The 21412-nt window shown below is 35.3% G+C and overlaps 1 protein-coding gene across 5 annotated transcripts; it reads right to left on the reverse strand.

Annotated features, from left to right (window-relative positions):
* Window positions 1-1180: 1180 nt before the first annotated feature.
* LOC127795507 (uncharacterized) lies at window positions 1181-7883 on the reverse strand. 5 transcript variants are annotated; one of them, XM_052327237.1, is made up of 3 exons: window positions 7694-7883; window positions 2193-3905; window positions 1182-1726 (listed from the first exon to the last, which is right to left on the reverse strand). In XM_052327237.1, exons 2-3 carry the CDS (start codon window positions 3853-3855, stop codon window positions 1386-1388), a joined length of 2004 nt encoding a protein of 667 aa, XP_052183197.1. In that variant the 5' UTR covers window positions 3856-3905; window positions 7694-7883; the 3' UTR covers window positions 1182-1385. The 5 variants fall into 5 exon arrangements, with proteins under 5 accessions (XP_052183199.1, XP_052183197.1, XP_052183198.1 ...); XM_052327238.1 differs by lacking the exon at window positions 7694-7883 and adding an exon at window positions 4562-7670; XM_052327239.1 differs by lacking the exon at window positions 7694-7883 and having other exon boundaries at window positions 1181-1632; window positions 2193-7672.
* Window positions 7884-21412: the final 13529 nt, after the last annotated feature.

Genomic DNA, 21412 nt, shown 5'->3' on the forward strand with positions numbered 1-21412 from the left:
CATTATCATGTCACAAAGTAATACCATATTTTAAATTTTCAATCAAACAGATTGTCAAGGTTGTCACATGCTAAGAAATTATAAATTTTTTTGTGTTAGGATCATATCACATAAATAACTAAAATAAAAATTAATGAAAAAATAACTCATAAAAAGTAATATGATTTGAGTCACAACCTTACAGTTTCAGATAATTAATCACTGTATATAAAAACTTTGATTATCAATCATGAAACACAACCGAGACTATAATAATGTTCTTTAACTAAATTAGAAGCACCCTATTTATAAGAGCTAAATAATGATAATATTAATTATCTAAATAACCATCAAGTAAGAATTATTCGAGAGATTTCCCTTTAGGTATAAGTTGAGCGGTCAGTGTGAATTCGGTGGGTTACGAGTTTGATTCTCGTCCTGTGCAAGGGCCAAAGACTCAACCTGTGATTTACCTCTCTAGCATAATCGAAGGTACGAACATTAGAGACCGTGCACTATGATCCCAAAAATTATTTGAGAGACTTATTCTCCATCAGATTAATTGTTTCAAACTTCGATTAACTTTTGAGTCATATTGATTGATTGCAAGTTCCCGTTAAAAGAGAAATACCATCTACCATTTCAGTTCAAGAGTGTAAGTTCAAAGCATTAGAGTAAGCCCCGTTTAGAGTAAGCCCCGTTGCGTTCACCTCTCAAAGAGTACTAATTTTCCGTTGGCTTTTTTTTTTGGGAGAATCACATTACCTGCGATGAACTTTCAACTAACAAAAATATAACACAAAGCTCTCGGATCCATTGCAAGTCTCTGATTGATTTTGCTCAAGTAAATCTAATAGCAAATTAGAGAGGGACGATCAATGTTTAGTAACACTAAACAGACGGTATAATAGTGTACCCTAAATCTAAGGCAGCTTATAACCATCGAAGTTGTAGTCTAATAATGGATGGTATAATAATGTTGATGAGTCCCAGATCTCGAATTTGAGTTTTGTGGACTTTAGTGTCTCCCCCACTTGATCCGAGGTGATATAATTTTAACCGAAAAAAATTTATGTATACAATTTACTTCCTTATACACCATCATGAAATATGTGTCACATTCAAACCATTTTTCAGGAATAAGTGTCAACATGACAAAATGGGAAAGGAAAATGCAGGAAGATTTAGAAACATGTACCAATTTCATAAATGAATAGAGTCAACATATGAAATGGGTAACAGGAATGCAGCATGCATGTAAGGTCCTAAAACAAAATCCACATTCATAATAATTTACAAACCTAAAACTTAACTGTAGTTCCATATAAAATCAAATATTGAACAACAGGATTTCTATTCTCTTCCCTTTTCCTATTTAACTCATCACAAGTTTAAGGACTACCTCTTCACTCAAAGAGTGGATTATCCAACCAAGAATCATCCAAAAGAGAAGGCGAAGATTCAGATTCAGATGGCCACTCGGCACTAACATCTATTTCATCGTAATCAACTGGCTTACATTTCCCACCCCTACCATTAACAATCGACTGTAACCAGAGATTGCAGTGCACAAAAACAAGATCACTATATCTATCCAGCAACAAAGTGTCGCATTTCTTCCCATGCATACTCTCGAAGGTGCTCCAGTTCCATCTACACCAGTGAGAAGCACAAGGTTGACTTAGTATCCTCATAGCAGCCCTCTGTAGTGTTGGGATTTCATAACCGTAACCAGCCCACCAATCACCTAAGGATACACTATGGCTGATAAGTGTGATATTTTTCAGGAATTAACATTAATAAGAGGGAAAATTATCTCAAGATGGACTGGTAGGAAGAAACCGCCCATCTTCCTCCCCAAGGTGTAACACAAGTTTAGATGGCACCTGAAGTGCATGTCAAAGGGACTCCATAAGGACATCCCAAGGCCAAAAGCATCAATATAACTCACTGAAAATTTTCATTTACCCAATTCCTTGTTTTGGTAAAATGTTGTAAGTTATGAACGTTATTCATCAAAATATCAAATGTTAATTTAGGATGTCATTGATGGTACCATTCTGACTGATCTATCATGGTCTTTTATTTAATCAGGAAATAAATACCAGTGCCTTCTTCCATCTTCCAAGAGGGCACTCCTCTAAAGAAGAAAGAGCTCAAATCTGGGAGACAGCGGAATTGAAAATTAAATGCAAGGAGAAAAACGCACTTACATGGAGTGTTCAGTGTCCTTCCCATGATTGCAAAATCAGTTCCCAGAGCACCTTGAGCATTTATGTATACTGGATGCTCTTTGGTTATTTCTCTTTTGTCCTTGTCCTCTGTAGCCATTTTCATCATGGCTTCTTGAAATCCATTCCTTATTCTTGTATCAACTTTGAAGTTTAATTTGTAGAAAACAGAAGGATTCAGGAAGGCTGCTGCTGCATGTAGTGGTGAGTGAAGCTGCATATTCCATCTCCTATCAATTATATCCCAAATTGGAACGTATTTTTCTTCAACACCCTTATAGAATGCCTTGATCATGACCTTTGCCCTCTCCATTCCCTCAAATATATAGCCCATGGCAGGCATGTCGCCATCTACAATCCTCAGGATTTTAACTAGCGGATCTGTAACACTTACAGCTTCACGTGCACACTTCCAAAATCTTTCTGTGTACAACCAGGACTTAATAGCTTGGGCATCATGACGCCTACCAAATGAGGATACCCAGTCTGTATGAGAAAACATGTGTTTCAAATTATCCTCCTGAGTCACAATAGACCTCAGGGAGAGGAAATGAGCAATAAATTTAGTGATTTTAGGTCTAATCAATTCCCTTCCACCTGTGAACTTCTTCATCATATTCAGCATTCCCACATGACTATATAGGTATCTTGTGATGGTAGTTGCCTCTTCTAATATCATACTCACCCACTCTAGTTTGCTGAAATCTTCCAAGATCTTATTAATACAATGTGAGGCACAAGGAGACCAGAATATTGAAGAGTACTTAGTCATAAGAAGACTTCCAGCATAGACGTAGCTAGCGGTGCTGTCTGTTATAACTTGAACAACATTTTCTATGCCAACTTCCAAAACAACTGACTCAAGCAACTCAAACAAGTAATGAGCATCATCTGCATGGCCAGACACATCAACTGACTTCAGGAATAATGTACCTTTAGGGCATGCAGCAGAAAACACCACAAGTGATTTGTCTTGCCCATCAGACCAGCAATCACATAAGATTGTGCAACCTGTTTCCTTCCATTCATTTCTCAATCGCTTGTAACACCCATTTATGTCCCCTTTCACTTTTTCCAAGAGCGTGGACCTCAACTTTTCGTAACTGGGTGCTTTATAGCCCACCCCACACTCTGCAACAGCATCCACCATTTCCTGATAGTACATGGATTTAGCAGCACTAAAAGGAATGAAGTTATGAAAGAAAAATACAGCAATCTTCTTATCCGCCTCATCTTGTTTCTGCTTTTCACCAGCATCTGAAGCTGGCTGTGCACTTGGGGATGGATGGGGGAATAACAATGACGGACAAGTGCTACCATGCTGCCCACTGGATCCATGGTTCTGATGGATGCCACCACTAGCAGAGGAACTATTTTGCTGAACATTAGCTGCCGGATCCACCTTTTGTTTCTTAGGGGTTTTCTGCTTCTTGGGGGTGTTCAATAATGACTGAATCTGGTCCCGCACATCATCTGGGACTTCCGCACAGGGAACTATGTCTTTGTTTCTGATTTGAGCTAAATGAAACTTCATCCTATAAACTCCTCCACTGAACTCTCGCTGACAATAATTGCACTTTACCTTTTGCCTTGTTGCATCAACAAGGACACAATGTTCCCAACAGGCATCTCTTCCCCGTACCATATCTTCGAATAAGCAGCAGATCCAAAAAGATTCTACTTTTTTTTTCCCCCCTGGAACATGAATAAACATACCACAAGCATAAATTATGAGTTGTGGAACTAAAAATGCTTTATAGGTTTAGGTCATGCTAGTTTAAATTTATAATTGACATTGAAAACCATAAAATTTTAGAGTACATTCAACACTATACCAAAGAATTAAAAAGCCACTGCATAAGTTCGGATAATAGAAGTGACTAAACTAATGATTATGTCAAAACCAAAGTCTTGAATCAATAAAAAGTACACTAAATTCAATTAATAAACATTGCTTATGATAAGTTAACTAGGAAAGATACCATAATTAAGATAGGAATGTGATGGCAATCTTAGCCAAAAATATGTGAGCATAAACTTTTTGGGCTAGTAGAGACAATAAGAGCAAGGTCAAGTAAGATCCACATCTATGGCTAGTTACAAGAGGAGTTGATGGAACTTGCTTATTTCCTTATTTGGTTCTTACAAAATCTTTCTCGCACATTGTAAACTAAGATTTTTTAGGAAACCTGACTAGTAAGCTAATCTTCATATTCAATAATCATCAGGAAAAGGAATTCATATTTTTTTTTTTTTTTTTTTGTTCTAACTTAATGAGCTCATGTGTACACCACATGCATTCAGCAGGGAGATTTGTAGGTGATGGCAGGAATCGACATGCAATAGCATACTTAAAGTTTGGTTGAATCTGCTCTCTGAAATGCCTTTCAGTTGAAAGCTGTTATCCTACAAATAAAAGCAGAGTACAGGATTACAAAATGAGGCAACACCTGATTTATGTCACGACCCTTGGGGTATTATAGGGGCAAAGCAGTAATTAGTTACATTGTTGGTTAGGAAATGGTGTTAGTTCTGTTGTAGTCAGTGTTATTAAAGGCGCAAGGCGCACTAAGGCGCACAAGGGTCTTGGAGCCTGAGGCGCAAGGCGAGGCGCGAGCCTGGTGGAACTAGGCGCAAGTTAATAAAAAAATAAAAATATAGTTGAAGAAAAAGGCATAAAATAGATCATAACTTCTAATAATATTTTAACAAGCATGTTATAAAAAAAACCACTCTAAAGACCAAACATTTCTATATTTTCATCATTAGAAGCATCATCTCTAATATCTTCTTCCACATCATCTACTCCTCTTGTTGGATGATTTCTATGGTTTAAAAGTGTGATGATAGTTTCATACATTTTTTTGGTAGGTAATATACTAGACTTGAATTTGCATCTTTCTTTGTTTTAGTGACTTAATATTGCATTTTGTTATTACATGCCTTGAATTTGTTCAATTCTCCCTATCCATCTTTATCTAGATCAAATTCAATTGGAGCATTTGAAGTAGTAGCCATTTTATTTATTGTCAAATTTGTAGTTGAAGCAATAAATTTAAACCCTCAACAGTAAAAAATTAAATAAAGTAACAAACAGTGAAATAAAAAACTTGAAAAATAGCTAAAAAGCCCAAGGCGCGCACCTTGGGCTGAGGCGCACTTGAGGCGCGCCTTTTGGTCTGCGTCCGCCTGGAAGGCTTTCAGGTGCCCAAGGTGCACCTTGGTGCACCTTGAGCCTAGGCGTGCGCCTAGGCGCGCCTTTAATAACTCTGGTTGTAGTGCACCTGGGTGTTATTCCTAGACTCTACTTCCAGTTGAACAGCCTATAAATAGGCCCTAGTATGTAGAGAAATATATGTTGAAATGATATAGTGAATTCATATTTTCCCCCCTTACTTTCTCTCTCTCGTTCTTCCTTGTTTTCCCTCTTTTCTCTTGATTTCTGTGCTGTCTCTCCCTCCAATTCTTCTCTGTTTCTCTTCCGAATTCTTCCAATTTCCTTTCTAGACCCTAGCTAACCCCTAGGGTCGTGACAATTTATAAAATTACTTTTTAGACATTAAGGCTGAGATAGCTCAATTCCAACAGTGGAAGAAAAAAAAGGTTCAGTTGTCTCCATAAACCACAAAAGGACTTTTATCCCGCCTTTTTCAAAATTTAACCTTCCATAGGGTATCTGAAGTTGAGAATGTCCAGGCATAGTAAATGACTTAACATGACAAAGCCTTAAACCCTGACCAAGCCCAAGAAGTAAAATCCATTATGGCTCTAACCAGGACAATCAGAAAATCTTTACCTAGATGTGATGTATACATAAGCTGGCAGAATCACAGTGCCAACTATCAGTTTCTAAACTAAGAAGCATGTATTCTGAAATTGGACAGGATAGGATGGCACCTGGACACACTGGCACAACAATATGTTTTCATAGTTGGAATCATTTCTCCACACATCATAAATTGTGCGCCCCCCCCCCCTGCGAGGGGGCAAAAAAAAAACAAAGAAAAAAGAAAACCCTTATGTTACAGTAAGGTTATAAAAGCATCATGATTGGCCATTTGGAAAAATCTTATTTCCAAATAACATGGGAACTTCTAGCCTTTCAGTTCCCAAGCATTAAATGTTCAATGTTTAGAGGGACTGAAAGGCATCAAACCACAATATGTTGATTTTAACCATTAGCTGCAATATTCTCACATCAATAAATGAAGAACAGAAGTTGAATTTTTAAGGCATCTTCAGTTCCAAGAAAGATGCAAAGAATAGTAAAAAATGTTTGAATGAGTGTCTAACACATTTGAGGGTGTGTCAACGAGAGCTTGTGTCCAACATAGACATCACACATTCACAAAAATGTCATATTTCATGTGTAATCCATTCTAGAGTAAATCCCCCTGGCCCCCTTTGTGCATAGTTCAACTTCAACTGTGTTCCAATCAATTAGGCCCAAAAGAGAAACTTAACCTGTGCATTATAGCAATTAATCTCAGCTCATATGTTACCATTATTGCAGGAATTCAAATTCTAATTACCTTAACTGAGACAAATACATTCGTTTATACAGAACCAAAACAGCAAATAGAAATACCCTTCCTCAGATCAAATAAGTCAATAAATAAGTGATAATCTCTGTTCTAATAGAAATAATGAAAATTGTCAACATCAAAGGGTAAATGTACTAGTATCTGTTAAAACAAGTATGATCATTTAAGAGAAACCAGATACCATTGATGTTCTTTCACGAGCTCTTAAATAGAATTTCTTCACACTCATGGGTCAGAGAGTTAAACAATCAATACAAATTTCAAATTTCAAGCTGCAGATGCAGGAAAGTCATCTTAACCTATGTAAATTCAAAACCAATAACTCATAAGCTACCATGTCATAACAACATGACCTTCATTATAATATTTCCTTATTGCATCCTATCACAGGCCTGATAAATTAAAAAAAGGCATTATCTAAGCATTATTATTCATGTAAGTGGAATAGGATAGAACCTAGAAGAGGAAGAAAGTGATGGAGCAAAAAGAAAGGGCCAGTGTCCAATTATATCAGTATTAGAAACACTGATCCAAACAAATCCATCTGATTTTGAATCAACTGTGTTGTTTTTCTGCTAGGTGAATCAAATGTATTCAAAAAAGCATCTTTCTTCATCGAACTTGGGAGAAGATAATATTCATCATATTATTGCCTTAGTTCCTCTAAAATCAACATTGTACTGGTTTAAGAAAAATTAAGAGCATAAAATAGATTCACCAACTACCATGGATTAAGTGGTAAAACATTAAAATTGAAACATTAGTACAATATATTATCTGAATAACATAAACCCTAGAGAATCATGAGACTTCAAAAATATATTTATGTATGTAGATAAGGTGTGTGTATGTGTGTATCGAGAGAGAGAGAGAGAGAGAGAGAGAGAGAGAGATGGAAGAGGATATCCAGATAAGAAAGAGATGACGCGGGAAACTAACGGCGCTGGAGAAGTGGAAACTGGACGGAAAAATGAGATCGGCGATGGAGGTATCCGAGGAAATGAAAACCACGGCGATTAAATTAACGAGTCAACTCATCGGCGAACCAATTGCGGTGGACTGCGTGGAAATCGTTTTTCCGCTTCACGTGCCCCTTGCGTGCCGTCGTGACTCGGCTATGCTTGGAAGTTGAACTGGGGAACGTGAGCGGAAATGAAAGGACAGATAATAACGTTGAAAATCAAAAACAAAAAAAATAAAATACAAAAAATGATTTTTAGAAAAAAAAAAATGTTCAAGAAGTGGTATCTCAATTGGTTGTAGTGGCGGAGCCACGTTAAGAAAGAGTATTTAAAAAATGTTCAAGAAAGAGTATCTCATTTGGGTGTAGTGGTCAATTTGATTCTTTCCTATTCAAATTGACTTGAGAATGATTCAGAATCAAACTTTAGTAAGTTTCTTTAATATAAAATTCAACTGGTCTTTTTTTTTAATATGTTATTAATACATTACATATTATATAAAAAAGAGAAGAAACCTTACTACATAATAAACCCGCCTCATCGCCTTAGTCATGCCGTCTCTTCTCACTTGCTCTCAAACTACCATCGTTGATACCTTTCCCTTTCACTTGGTAATTGGGTCTCTTCTCAGTTGCTCTCAAACTACCATCGTTGATACCTTTCCCTTTCACTTGGTAATTGGTTAATAATAATTCATAGTTATTATTAATAATTGGATTGGCAATTTGGCATAAGTCAAATTATTTGATTTAGATGAGGGTGGATAAATTAATTTAGTTCTACCTTCTGATTTGAGAATGTCTGATTCTTTCCCTTGCAAGTATTTAGTCATAAAATGGGTTTGTTGTGGAGTAGTTCCTTAGTATCCAGTCAAGGACTCATTAATGGCATTATCTTGCAACATAAGAATTAATTTTTGTTTAATTTGTGATATTGTAAACTAGAGTATGTCCTGATTTGTGTTTTGTATAGATATTTTTTTTCTATCTATACATATCTCTTTTACTTAAAAAAAATTGTGTAACTTGATTATGTTAATAAATCTTAAATCACATAAATAATAAATGTTTCTAATGAATTTATTTGTTTTGTTTGTTACACGATAAATCCTGAAGAAAAAAAGAAGTATAACTCCGTCTTCCATTGATGGTGGTGGCAACACTATGATGTGTCAGTACAAGTTGAACCTTCTCACTTGACCTCATCTGTTACGAAATTGGATCAACAATAAACCACAATCAAACCAATCAACCATACACAAACACTGAATTTATGTAAAAATACTAAATTGAGAAAACTACGAGTAGAAAAAATAAAATATCACTAATCAAATATGATAATACAAAAGTGATATAGCTGCAATTAATTCCAGAGCACTTAATACCTATTTGTAAACCTAAAATCATCTATGGATGAACACAAGAAACAATATCCTAATCAGAAAATGATTCATGAGAATATTCCTTCAAAATGAGATAAATCTCATATAAAATCGAATTTGACAATATCATAATCACAATTAAATTCGAAGTCATAATCACGGTCAAATTAAGAGTCACAATTTCAATCAAATTTGAATTCCGGATCACAATTATAACAATCTCCACCTTGACACGTAATTTGAACATGGAATTATCCAAAATTCTTTCTTTCAACAAAATCACAAAGAATTAATCTCCAGATAAATACCAACCAAAACTGCACCACAAGAAATACTACCCAAATCCATAAAAAGTTCACTATAGTGGATATTTTTAGCCACACTTAAAGCATAGCCAGAGATCAGCCCTAATATATATTTGTTGATCTTAATTAATAACTCCACATTTATTAATATAAATTCCCCTTGATAACTCCACCTTTATCTAAATTCATCCATCCAAAATTACACGTATCTTAACTTACAATTGTGAGAATCAAATATTCCGATCTAATAATGGAATATCATATTTTAAGGTAGCTAATACAAAGATTAAATAACCCCAAATAATCAATAAACAAAATCCCAATAGAAAACAAACTAGAATATTGGATCTGGGCAAAAAAACAAATTTGAATTCGGGTTGGTAGATTGGCTAGTTATATATGGCCTAATGGGTTAACCCTGGGCTAACAAAATCTGAAACGGGTTTGGACTTGGTGGTTCGAATCTAACCAGATCTGGATAATTATCTGGGTGTGTTAAAACAATGGTCTTCTGCAATGGAGAAACCCAATCAGCAATGGTGGTTGTGTTGACGGATGGCAAGCAGCAAGGAAGGGCGATAGTTGACTGCAAAGGAGCAAGACAATGAAAGCTGGCCAACAATCGACGATGGAAGAGAGAATAGATCGACAACAAGAAGCTCGACAACGACCGACAATGTTCCAATCGACGAAGGAGAAGGCGGACATGCGGTAGCGGCAGAGGTTGAACGTGCTGGGCAACCTGAAACCACCTGATGCAAATGATGATGATAATGCAGATCCAATGGCTGAGATCAGCCAAGCGTTGATGGTTTGATCTAACAGCTCTGATACCACTTTGTTACAAAATTGGATTGACAACAAACCACAATCAAACCAATCAACCACACACAAACACATAATTTAACGTGGAAAACCCAAATCGAGAAAAACCAAGGGTAGAAAGAACAGAATATCACTAACCAAATATTGGTAATACAAAAGTGATATTGACACATTCACTCTGTGTCTGATTTCATGTGATCTAGGCACCTATTTATAAACCTAACATCACCTATGGATGAACCCGGGAAATTATATCCTAATCAGAGCATGATGCATGAGGATATTCCTCCAGATGAGATAAATCTCACATAAAATTGAATTTGATAACATTGTAATCATAGTCAAATTCGAAGTTATAGTCACGATCAAATTAGGAAACCCAATCACAGATAAACAAAAATTTTGAGTCATAATTATCACAAATTTCCACATTGACTCTAAATCTACAAACGAAATTATCTAGAATTCTTTCTTCCAACAAAATCACGGAGAATCAATCTCCCTGAAGAATACAAACCAAATCCACACAATGCTTGAATTTTGCAATAGGTAGGGACTTGGTCAACATATCTGCAGGATTGTCATGAGTGCTAATTTTTCTTACAATAACTTCACCACGAGCAATAATATTAATAAAATCCACACAACGTTCATTGTAGTGAATATCTTCAGCTACATTCAAAACATATGCAACGAGATCAGGTTCAACATATTTTTTAGGAGGTTTGATATTTCTTTTTGATCTATCTTTAGCAATACAATAATTTGATGGACCGACACTTGTTTCTGGACATGACTTGGGGCTTAACTTAATCTGAGATGATAACGATGGCTCAGATGTCTAACTTTTGTCGATTTCAAGCTCCACGTGAATATCAGAACTCTGGTGACCTGTAGGGTTAGTTTCTTTTGCAGACGAATCACGAAGTATAGCAATTTCATCAAAAATAACATCTCTACTAATCACAACTTTAAACGTTTTTGGATCCCATAACTCATAACCCTTAACACTTAACACTAGGCTTAAAACCAAGGAAGAGACATCATTTAGACCTTGGTTTTAATTTCCCATTATCAACATGAACAAATGTCAGACATCCAAAAATTTTCAAATCAGTATAATTTGCAAGAGTATCTGACCATAATTCTTCTGGAGTTTTTGTATCAATAGCAAATGATGGAGACCGATTAATAAGAAAACATGCCATATAAGCAGCCTTGTCTCAAAAAAGACTTAGATAAATTGAAATTAGATAACATACACCGTACCTTTTCCATCAAGGTTCTGTTCATCCGCTCAGCTACACCATTTTGCTATGGCGTACTTGGAACTGTTAAATGCCTTAGAATTCCTTCTTTCCTACAGAAATCATTAAATTCACGTGAACAAATTCTAAATCATTATATGTGTAGAAACGCTTGATCTGTCTATCGATTTGTTTCCCAATCATGGTCTTCCATTACTTAAAAGTAGCAAAAACTTCAAACCCAGATTTTCTCTAGAAAAATCATCGATGAAAGTCAACATGTATCTGGCACCGCCTGCAGAAGGTACTCTGGCTGGACCCTAGAGATCAAAATTGACGTAATCCAATATACCTTTCGTATTGTGAATGCCTTTAGTAAATTTAACCCGTTTTTTCTTACCAAAAATGCAATGCTCATAAAACTCTAATTTTTCAGTACTCTACTCTTCAAGAAGTCATATTTTGCTCAATTCAGCCATACTTATTTCACTCATATGTCCAAGACACATATGCCATAACTGAGTGAGATCAGTATCAGATAAAGAAGAAGTAGAAACAGAAGCATCACCTGTAATGGTAGAACCTTGTAAAACATATAATTGACCGTACTATTTTGTGCCTTTCATCATAACAAGAGCACCTCTACTGACCTTGATAACTCTGATATTTTACTCTTGTAAGAAGTGTTTTGATAATGACAAGTTATATGCCAAAAATAATTCAAATTCAAATACTTGATTATGAGTGTCTCAAAAATCAATTTCAATAATGTTATATTGTTTACATGTTCAAAGAGTACTTGTTATAATTCAACGTTTCAAGAAACATTAAATCATGTTTTTAGGAGATTGGAAAAGCAAAGCATGAATACTTAAATTTTTCTCCAAACACGAGAAATGATGCTTCAAGTGTATCAAAGAATCATGAGTCTTCAAAAGAACCAAGCTAAAAGAGGTTTCTTTAAAAAATCTAGCATTCTATTGACAAAGTGTATAGGATCTGTCGACTAATAATGATAAACTGTTGACAAAAAGGCTTGCTTTTGTCAACTAACAGTAAGTCATTTTGTAAAAAAAAAAATTATTAGTCTCATTTTGTCGACTAAGCTTTCCATGTTGTTGACTAAGAGCATTTGGTTTTCAATTCTATCGACAGAAAGTTCAAACTGTTGACTATGTTCTATTTCACACTATAAGGTTGTCGACTAACCTATTTTGTTTGTCAACAATTTGTTTCTCTGAAACAAATAATGGCTAGTTTTGTTCACATTAAATGCTCACCCAACTACCATCAATAGCTATATTTTTGTCTTCAAGCACCATCATTTATAAATAAGAGGTTGAAGGAGCATTTAAAGATGCTGAAGAACATTCAAGTCTTACCTATCGAGTGTTTAAAAAACATCGCGCTTTCATTTATCATTGTATTTTTCTCTTCCGAGCTCATAAGCTTGAGGGTCTATCCAAGTGATAGGAGGTTGTATTCTTCCTAGTCGAGGACTAGAGGACCCACTTGGCTAAAGTAGAAGACTTGAGTTGTATTTATAGGCATCCCAAAAGATTGAAGAGAAAACTAGCCGTTTGTGATCGTTGAAATTTTAAAAACTAGCCATTAGAAACTTTCTACGAAAAGAGTTAGTCGACTGATAAAAATGGTTAGCCGACAGAATCAGGCAAAATAACAAGCTTGGTCGACAAATAAAATAGGTTGGTCGACCCAGTCATAAAAACAACAAGACACTTAGTCAACCAAGACAAAAATATGCATGACACTTAGTTGACCAAGACTATCCCTTTGTTGACAGACTTAAAGAGTTAGTCGACTAAGTCAGCACAAAAGCACTATCAGTAGACTAATCTTATAACTTAGTCGACCAAGATAAAAACATGCATGTTGTTGGTCGATAGAGCCTATAGCTTAGTCGACCAAGACAATATATCTATTCTGTTAGTCGACAAAGTGAAAGCATGTAGTCGACAAATGAAGCTTGATGATACAAAACATTACAACATATTTACATAAATGTCCTCATTTTCTTTAATTTATATTTTACCTTCCATTTCTATAATACATAAATATAAATAAAAAAGTACCCCCTATTTGGATTCAATAAAAATATCTAGAAAATCAAAATCCATAACCATAAGAAAATAAAATTTTGGTTTTAGTACAAACTTGGGATTTAGAAAAAATTTCACTCTCAAAATATATACCTTCTATTTATGGAAAAATTCATTAAAAATAATTTTAACAACAATGATTATTAGCTATCAAAATACCGGGAAATAATTTTTCAAAATGAAAATATTTTCTTATATGTCTCCTTATAATGTGCTAATTTTCTAGACTTAGAAAAATTATATTAAAGGTAAAAACATCCATTATCCAATTATTCAAAAACCAATTTGGTGAAATCATTTAGGAGATTCTTTCTAGATCTTAAAGCTTATTTGTGCAAATCTCCAACAAATTATATTCTTGACAAATGACTTAGGGAATAAATTGATTTTATTTTTCATCATCAAAACCAAATACAAAAGTAAAATATCACAAAGGTTCTATGAGGGCGCACAGACAAAAACGTACTTATCAAGTAACCTTAGATTATTAATTTTGGGTTTTTGATAGTTTAATCCAAATAAAATTTATATTTGAGGGTGTAATTGCAATGTGCAACGGTTGAAGTGAAAATAAGAATCTAATTTATGGATTTATATGTAATTTTCATAATTTTAATTATATAATAAATTATATATGTGTGTGAATATATATATGCGTTTATATACATATATGTGTGCAGAGAAACTAAGGGTGAAATAATTTCAATGGGCTATGCTTGGTGCCTAAGCTTCAGGTGACTATATATATATATATATATATGGGTGGGCATTTGAAGCAAAAATCAAGGAGAGGGGTGAGTGAAATCGGAAGAACTATGGAAGAGAAAGTGGCGGCCATGGCTGGGCAGCAAGCTGCACAAGGCAACGGTGGCGTACTGGTTGCCAGTGGCAGCCCCGATGATGGCTGGTTGGGCAGTGATTGGTGGTTGGAGGCAGCCAAAACTGGCCCAAGTAGCAAGCGGCAGCCATTGCCGCAACCTTAAAATAGCCATGGCAGCAAGTAGCAACCGCGAATAGCGATAGGGGGCGGCTGGCAAAGCAGGTAGCAACGATGGCCTGCATTTACTACAAGAAACAAGATTTTTAGTAGAGGCCAAGACCGTCACTAAAACCATAAAAACTCATTACTAAAAGTTTTAGTGGCTGTCAAATTGGTCGCCACAAGCTGTCACTAAAAAGTCTGTCACAAATAGTATTAGTGGCGATTATTGGCTAGTCATCACTTAAAATACCCATTTAGTGGCAGGCGAATGTGACGGTCACAAAAAAAATTTTAGTGACAACCACAGTCCTCCTCCACTAATGTCATTTTTTGTGACGGTCATGGCTGTCACAAAAAATGAGTCTTCAGTGACAACCACTGTTGTCACAAGTTATGAATTTTTTGTGACGACTTTGCTGGCTGTCACAAATGATAAGATTTTAGTGATAGTGTTGACCGCTACAAAATGAACATTTTTTAGTGACCACATTATATTGGTTGCCACAAAAAGTGTTTGACATATACTTTTAGTGAGAGTCATGGTTGCCACAAAAGAAGACATTTTTAGTGACCACTTTTTGTTGGCCGCCACAAAAAGTGATTTTTATAAAATTTTCCCACAACCCACTTCTTGTTTTTCTATATTTTAAACCCTATTAATTTAATACATTGCATCCAAAATAAACACCATTCTAATCATCAAGAAACTTCAGAAAACAACTCTAGTCAATTAATAATTGACTAGCACTTTAAATTTACATTATCATCAAAAAAAGATATCTAGCAATTTACATTCACATTGTCATCAAAAAAAGACACCTAGCACTTTATATCAAAAAATACATCAAACAATTAAGTCTAGTCAATTGTTATTTCTAATCCTTCATGCCCTAACATCTTCCATAAAAGCTTCAAAAATTGATTGTCTTTCTTTGACTTGGTCCAATTCTGTCAGCAACGCTTAATTTTTCTCTTTCAAAAGTTGCACTTCATTTTTCAAACCATTATTATGTTGTCACATTTGTTCTAGTTCTGTAACAAGCTCATGATGAGATGGAATCTTTCCAAGGACAGAAGAAGAAGTTGGTTCTAATCCATACCCACGAACACGTCCATGCCTTTCTCTTCCCATTACTTCAGAAAAAATTTCATTTTCATCAATAGCTTGAGAAGGTTCTTCCTCATCTCTTTGGGTTACTAAAGATCGAATTTTGTCTTAAAATTTCATAATAAATAAAATAGATATGTTATAACATAATATTAAAATATATATCACAATAACAACATAAACTACTTAAAATAAAATTTACCACTATTTCTTTTGATGTTGAATCAACCATTGACTCGTCTTTTTTCTTGTGTGTCACCTTGAACATTTCCCATGCAAACGGTTCGTGCCCTAATATTTTAGCCTGTATTAAATAGACAAGTTAATCAACAACAAAAAATTGTTAATGAGAAAGATGTATAAATGACTTAAATTATACATGTTTAGCTCTAACTCGAGCAAAACTTCTAGTGCCTGTAGTTTTTTTCATTATTTGCTTTCATCGATTAGACTTATTACGAGCACACGCAACCTATATGGAAGACCAAATACAATAATCATGTTTTAAATAATTAAAATGACTTGTGCATAAAAAAAGTAAAGGATATAGAATACCTGAAACTCACGTGAGCTCAACGAAGTAACAAATTGTCTCTATTGTCCTTGGTCGACTGTTGTTGGAGCAAACTTAATTCGATCATCATCATTGTCATATGCATCATAATAGTCAACCTTCAACCTATATCTATGGTTTGCAAAAGCCCTTCCCATCTTTCTAAAGATCCAATTTTTTCTTACTTCATTTTCTTCAAATTCAAATTTCTCCTACACAAGTTAAAAGAAAAAGTTGTTTGAAACGTTGTAAGTCATGAAGAACGATTTAATACAATATCATATAAGTATAATATAGAATAATTACTAATCTTACCAGTACATAAGAATACATTTTATTCTTATTGTCTTGTGGAACATCTTCCCAACGCTTGCAAGAAATTGGTGCATCTTCACATACTTTAACAATCTTGCCAATATAACTTACAAACACATTAGCATTTGATCCAATGGCTTGACCATAATTATTGAATTCCAATGGAAATTTTTGACCAGGAGCCAAAGATGTTAGTATTTTATTCTTTGTTTTCCCTCGACCTCTTTTTCTTGCATTAGATGATGATGATCCTATACAATAAATATATGATAAATAAAAAATAATAATTATTTTATCATTTTACAGATGAGAAAACCAAACTATTAAAACATAGCTAATTATTTCTTACCAGCGTAACTTTGTCTTGTAGATGGATCAAGATTAGGTGGTGTGACTAGAGTTTGTTCATTGGTTTCAGCTATACCCTCCATTGGCTACAACATAGACTTATATATAGAAATGGACTAAAGAAAAAAGAAACACTGAAATACACTAAGCTTTAGAAAAATAGAAGGAAAAAAAAAAACATATCAAAACTAAGCAAGCAAGACATATACAATGAATCATCATCGCTTAAAACTGGTTTTTGTTTCCTTCTTCCTCTAGTCTTTTTCTTTCCCTTAACTGAAGGATACATTCTTTTCCTTCATTGTCTTGATGTCCCTTCTTCAAATGCAATCTCTAGCAGAATGTCACTTCTATGGTATGAAAACTCAGTCATTTAGATCCGCATCTTGGGTTGGACATTGGCCAATGTTTGACAGATCATTTTGTTGAAATGGTTCATCACTAGTGGCTTCATAGGCATCCATATCATAATAGTCTCGAGGTTGTGATCGTTGAACAACATACCAATTAGGTTCCCCCATTTCCCTTACATAAAACACCTGTTCAGCTTGGCAGGCAAGTATAAACGGTTCATTAGTCTGCAATGATCTATCAAGATTTAAGGAAGTGAATCGTAATTATCTTTCTTGATTCCTCTTCCTTTATTGCATATATCTCTCCAATCCACTTGAATAGTACTACTCGTAAACCACCAAGATATTGCAATTTGATAATATTCATTAACACGCCATAGTAATCCACATTACCAAGGGTTGGGTTACCATCTCTCGCAGTTGTAAAACTATTAGTTTCCCCTCTCACGAAAACTCCACTATTCTGAGATTTCAATTCTTTCTCTCGATCTCGGGTGTGGAACCGAAAACCATTAACAATGTAGCCCTTGTATGACAATACACTATGATTTGGCCCTCGAGCAAATGATAACAAGTGATTGGTGACTTTGCCATTTTCTGAATTATACATTTGTGTCACATATCCATTTAATGGGAAATGGGTTAAATAACAATATAGTTCAAATGGATGGCATTGAACATGTAACCACAATACATTTAAATAATACATATTCGATCTTAATATACCTACTTGATGCTCAAACCAACTTGAGAATTCTCTATTGTGAATGTTTTCTATGTTTCTGGGATGGGAATGGGCTAGAGATTGGACCACCAATTGTTTATGTTCTCTATTTTAAATTACACACAAAAGCGATAAGAGAAATTCCATGGAAAAATAATTGTTATAAATTAATTGGTATAAAACATGTCAAAATTATCACTTACTCTATGAATGATTGGATTTCATCACAATTTTTAAGGACATATAATCGAGCTTGGGACCATTCCTCTCTTCCAAGCTAACATTGAGTCGTTTTTCCTAAAGCACGACCTCTTTGAGTAAACACAGATAATCCACTAATTGTGTTCACACCATCCCCGTCAGCATTTCTTTCAACACGATTGAATTTCGTTTCACACCAAGGCTCTAAACAAACTTAATGACAGGAGGTGGACAAACAAAAATCAGGTTGTACATCACTAATAGAAAACCAACCCCCTCCCCTGGCCAACAAACAAAAAAAAAAAGATAACTTAGTATTCATAGCCCCTCTACAGTGGCCTAATGTTTTCCTCGTTGCCAAAGTACAAGGCAGCTAGCGGTATTGGTCACACCACAAGAATCAACAAAAATTCTTGAAATGAGCATGAACACATAAAGGGACTTCTTCACGCACGAAATAAACAACTTTTTTGTTTTTCTATTTCTAAGGTCAAATCCAACATAAAAGGTGATTAGAAGAAAAGTCTTATCAAAGATTAAAAAAGAACTACCTTTTATTTAAACAACCAAACATAATAAATTGTTATTTTCTCTAAACACTTATCAAACATAGTAAAACAGAATATCTAAACAACCACCTTTTGGCATTGGAACAAGGTGAGGACTTCAAATGTATCCATAAGGCATATTAGGTAATATATATATATATACTACCTTATATATATATTACGATAGTGTATAATAAATTGTTATTTTCTCTTTATATCCGATCCAACAATTTTTTTCTTCTTTTCTTCCTTTCTCAAACTTGTAATGTATCTTATGGGTGCTTAAGTGACAAAACATATGCCACCACTAAACGTCCAAATTTAGAAAGAAAAAGATTAAAAAAGGACAGACTTGAACTTGGTTTTACCCCAGTCAGGAGATGTCACAAGAGTGACATCTGTATTTTGTATAAAATGCCATTACATTTTATTTACAGAAAATAAAATGGGACTATTTTTCCACAAACTATGCATTGCATTAATTTTGACTCTTGCTGAAAAGTTACTCTTTCACACTCCGAAACACTTATCAAAGTGAGCCCATAGATCTATTAAGGAAGTAGTACTTCTATTCTATTACTGCAAATAATGGAGGCATCACTTGCATTCTAATTATGTCATTAATTTATGACTTTAATGACAGAATACAGATGATTATGTTCCAGTGTTCCTTATTATTGGTAAAAATTGTTGATGCATACACTATTAGATAGAGTTCAAAACCAAGTGGGCCAACAGTCTTCTAGATGGTTTATGATGAAAGGACATTACAACCATAAATGACATACCACAGAATCACCATTTTGCACTAAGATTTTGACCTTTAGAACTTGTGAATAATTTGAAATTAGCACATCTTACATAATTTGGTAGAAACAGACACAGAAGTCTCAGACTGAATTGTGTAAACTATTCATGTCTTCTATTAGTAATCATCTAGTGTAACGCCCAACTTTTCCAAATACACAATAACTTGAAATATAATTAAGACATCACCTACGGGCGTTATGGAAACCCTTACCAACGGAAGCATTGGATCGAACCTGCAAGCTTAACCAAAGCTAAATAAAGGGGTTTCCACTAGATTCCTTTACAAGTACAAGAAATGTATACGACCTTCAATACTCCATAACACACAACACATCACAGCAGGTACAATTGTAGGACACCCACACACACCCTTTACAACCTTGAATATCCTAGTTGCTATTTACAATACATCACTTGGTTACAAGGGTACATAATGAAATAAAACCAAAAGCTAGCTGCAAAACCCAAAGCTAGCCAAGCACCACCCTTTTGCCTTTACTCGAACCAGAACCTGGAACACCTAGCACTTCTGATAAACCTGGGACGTTGAATGTCCCAAGGGTATGAAACACCCGAGTTAGACAATAACATCTAAGTGAGTGGTAAGAAAGAAAGGAAACAGTGCATGCAAGAGCAAAAATGCAATACATCAAGAAGTCCTCTCAAGCCTCTATCATCCTTGTTGGTACTTGTGTGAAATGCCTCAGTCCCACTTGTAGGCTAAGCCCACCTGTAGGCACGTGATCGGAGTCCAACCCCTCACCCCCACCTGTAAGCATGGCCCCACTTGTAGGCACGGGATTGCCCCCCAGATCATCATGACGATTCACCAACAAGCGACCAATCATTATATACAAATTCCCGATCCACCAATAGCCACTGTTACCAAACAACATGTTGAAGATAAAGTAAAAGGAATATGTACAAACTAAGGAATATCAAGTAGGTACGGTGCACAAACCAAGGAAAATATGATGTGCAAACCACAAGCCACGCGCGAGAGTAATCATGTTTAACCCCATTAACGAACCACAACAACAAACTCCGTGATGCAAGCAAAATAGGAAAGATACTCAGAAGCAAGGAAACATGAGATGTAAGCCACCAACCCGACATAAATGAGATCAAGGATAATCAAGAAGAAGCAAGAAGCATGCGGAAACCACTCACCTTAAAGGTTTACCCTAAGAAGCACCGTTTACAATGAGCAGGATGGGTTTTCTCGTAGTTTTTCTTACTACTTGGCACGAACTTCGAGAAAAATCCAAAAACTCCGTCAAGGTTCATTCTCGACTTTCTCCCTTCTTTTCGATAGCGTTTCCTCTCTCAAACTCCCTTCCTTTTCCTCCTTACTTGGTGCCCAAAATGAATAACCCCAAAGCCCTTACTTATAGGAAACTCTGGCAAACCAAATCGCGTCACGTGTCACGTCATCATGAGATTTCAAATCTTATTTCCTAAATGGCCAATGAATGTTTGTCATATGTCCTTAGGGATAAGGTTTGGAGACTTTTGCAAACTTAGAGACTAAGTAAGCTTTTCATTGGCCAATCATGAGATGCCATCTCAGGGGGTCATTATGAGCCATCATGTGACCTTATCTTATCTTCCAAGTGGCCAACGATTGATTGCCATGTGTCCTTAAGGATAAGGTTTGGAGACTTTTGGAGGCTTAAGTAATCTTGGAGGCAAAGCAAAAGACTTGGGGAAGACTTCGAGAAGACTTGGACTTTAAAACGATCTAAAGGTGGAATGGAATGTAATTTGAGTTCCGCAATCATGAGGCCTTATCTTAGCTTCCAAGCATTCCATTCATTGCTTTCCATGTGTCCCTAGCTTGGGGACTAAGCAAAGGCTTCGATTTAAATAAGATTTG

Source organism: Diospyros lotus, chromosome 2 (genome assembly GCF_014633365.1).
Source record: "Diospyros lotus cultivar Yz01 chromosome 2, ASM1463336v1, whole genome shotgun sequence".
NCBI lineage: Eukaryota > Viridiplantae > Streptophyta > Magnoliopsida > Ericales > Ebenaceae > Diospyros > Diospyros lotus.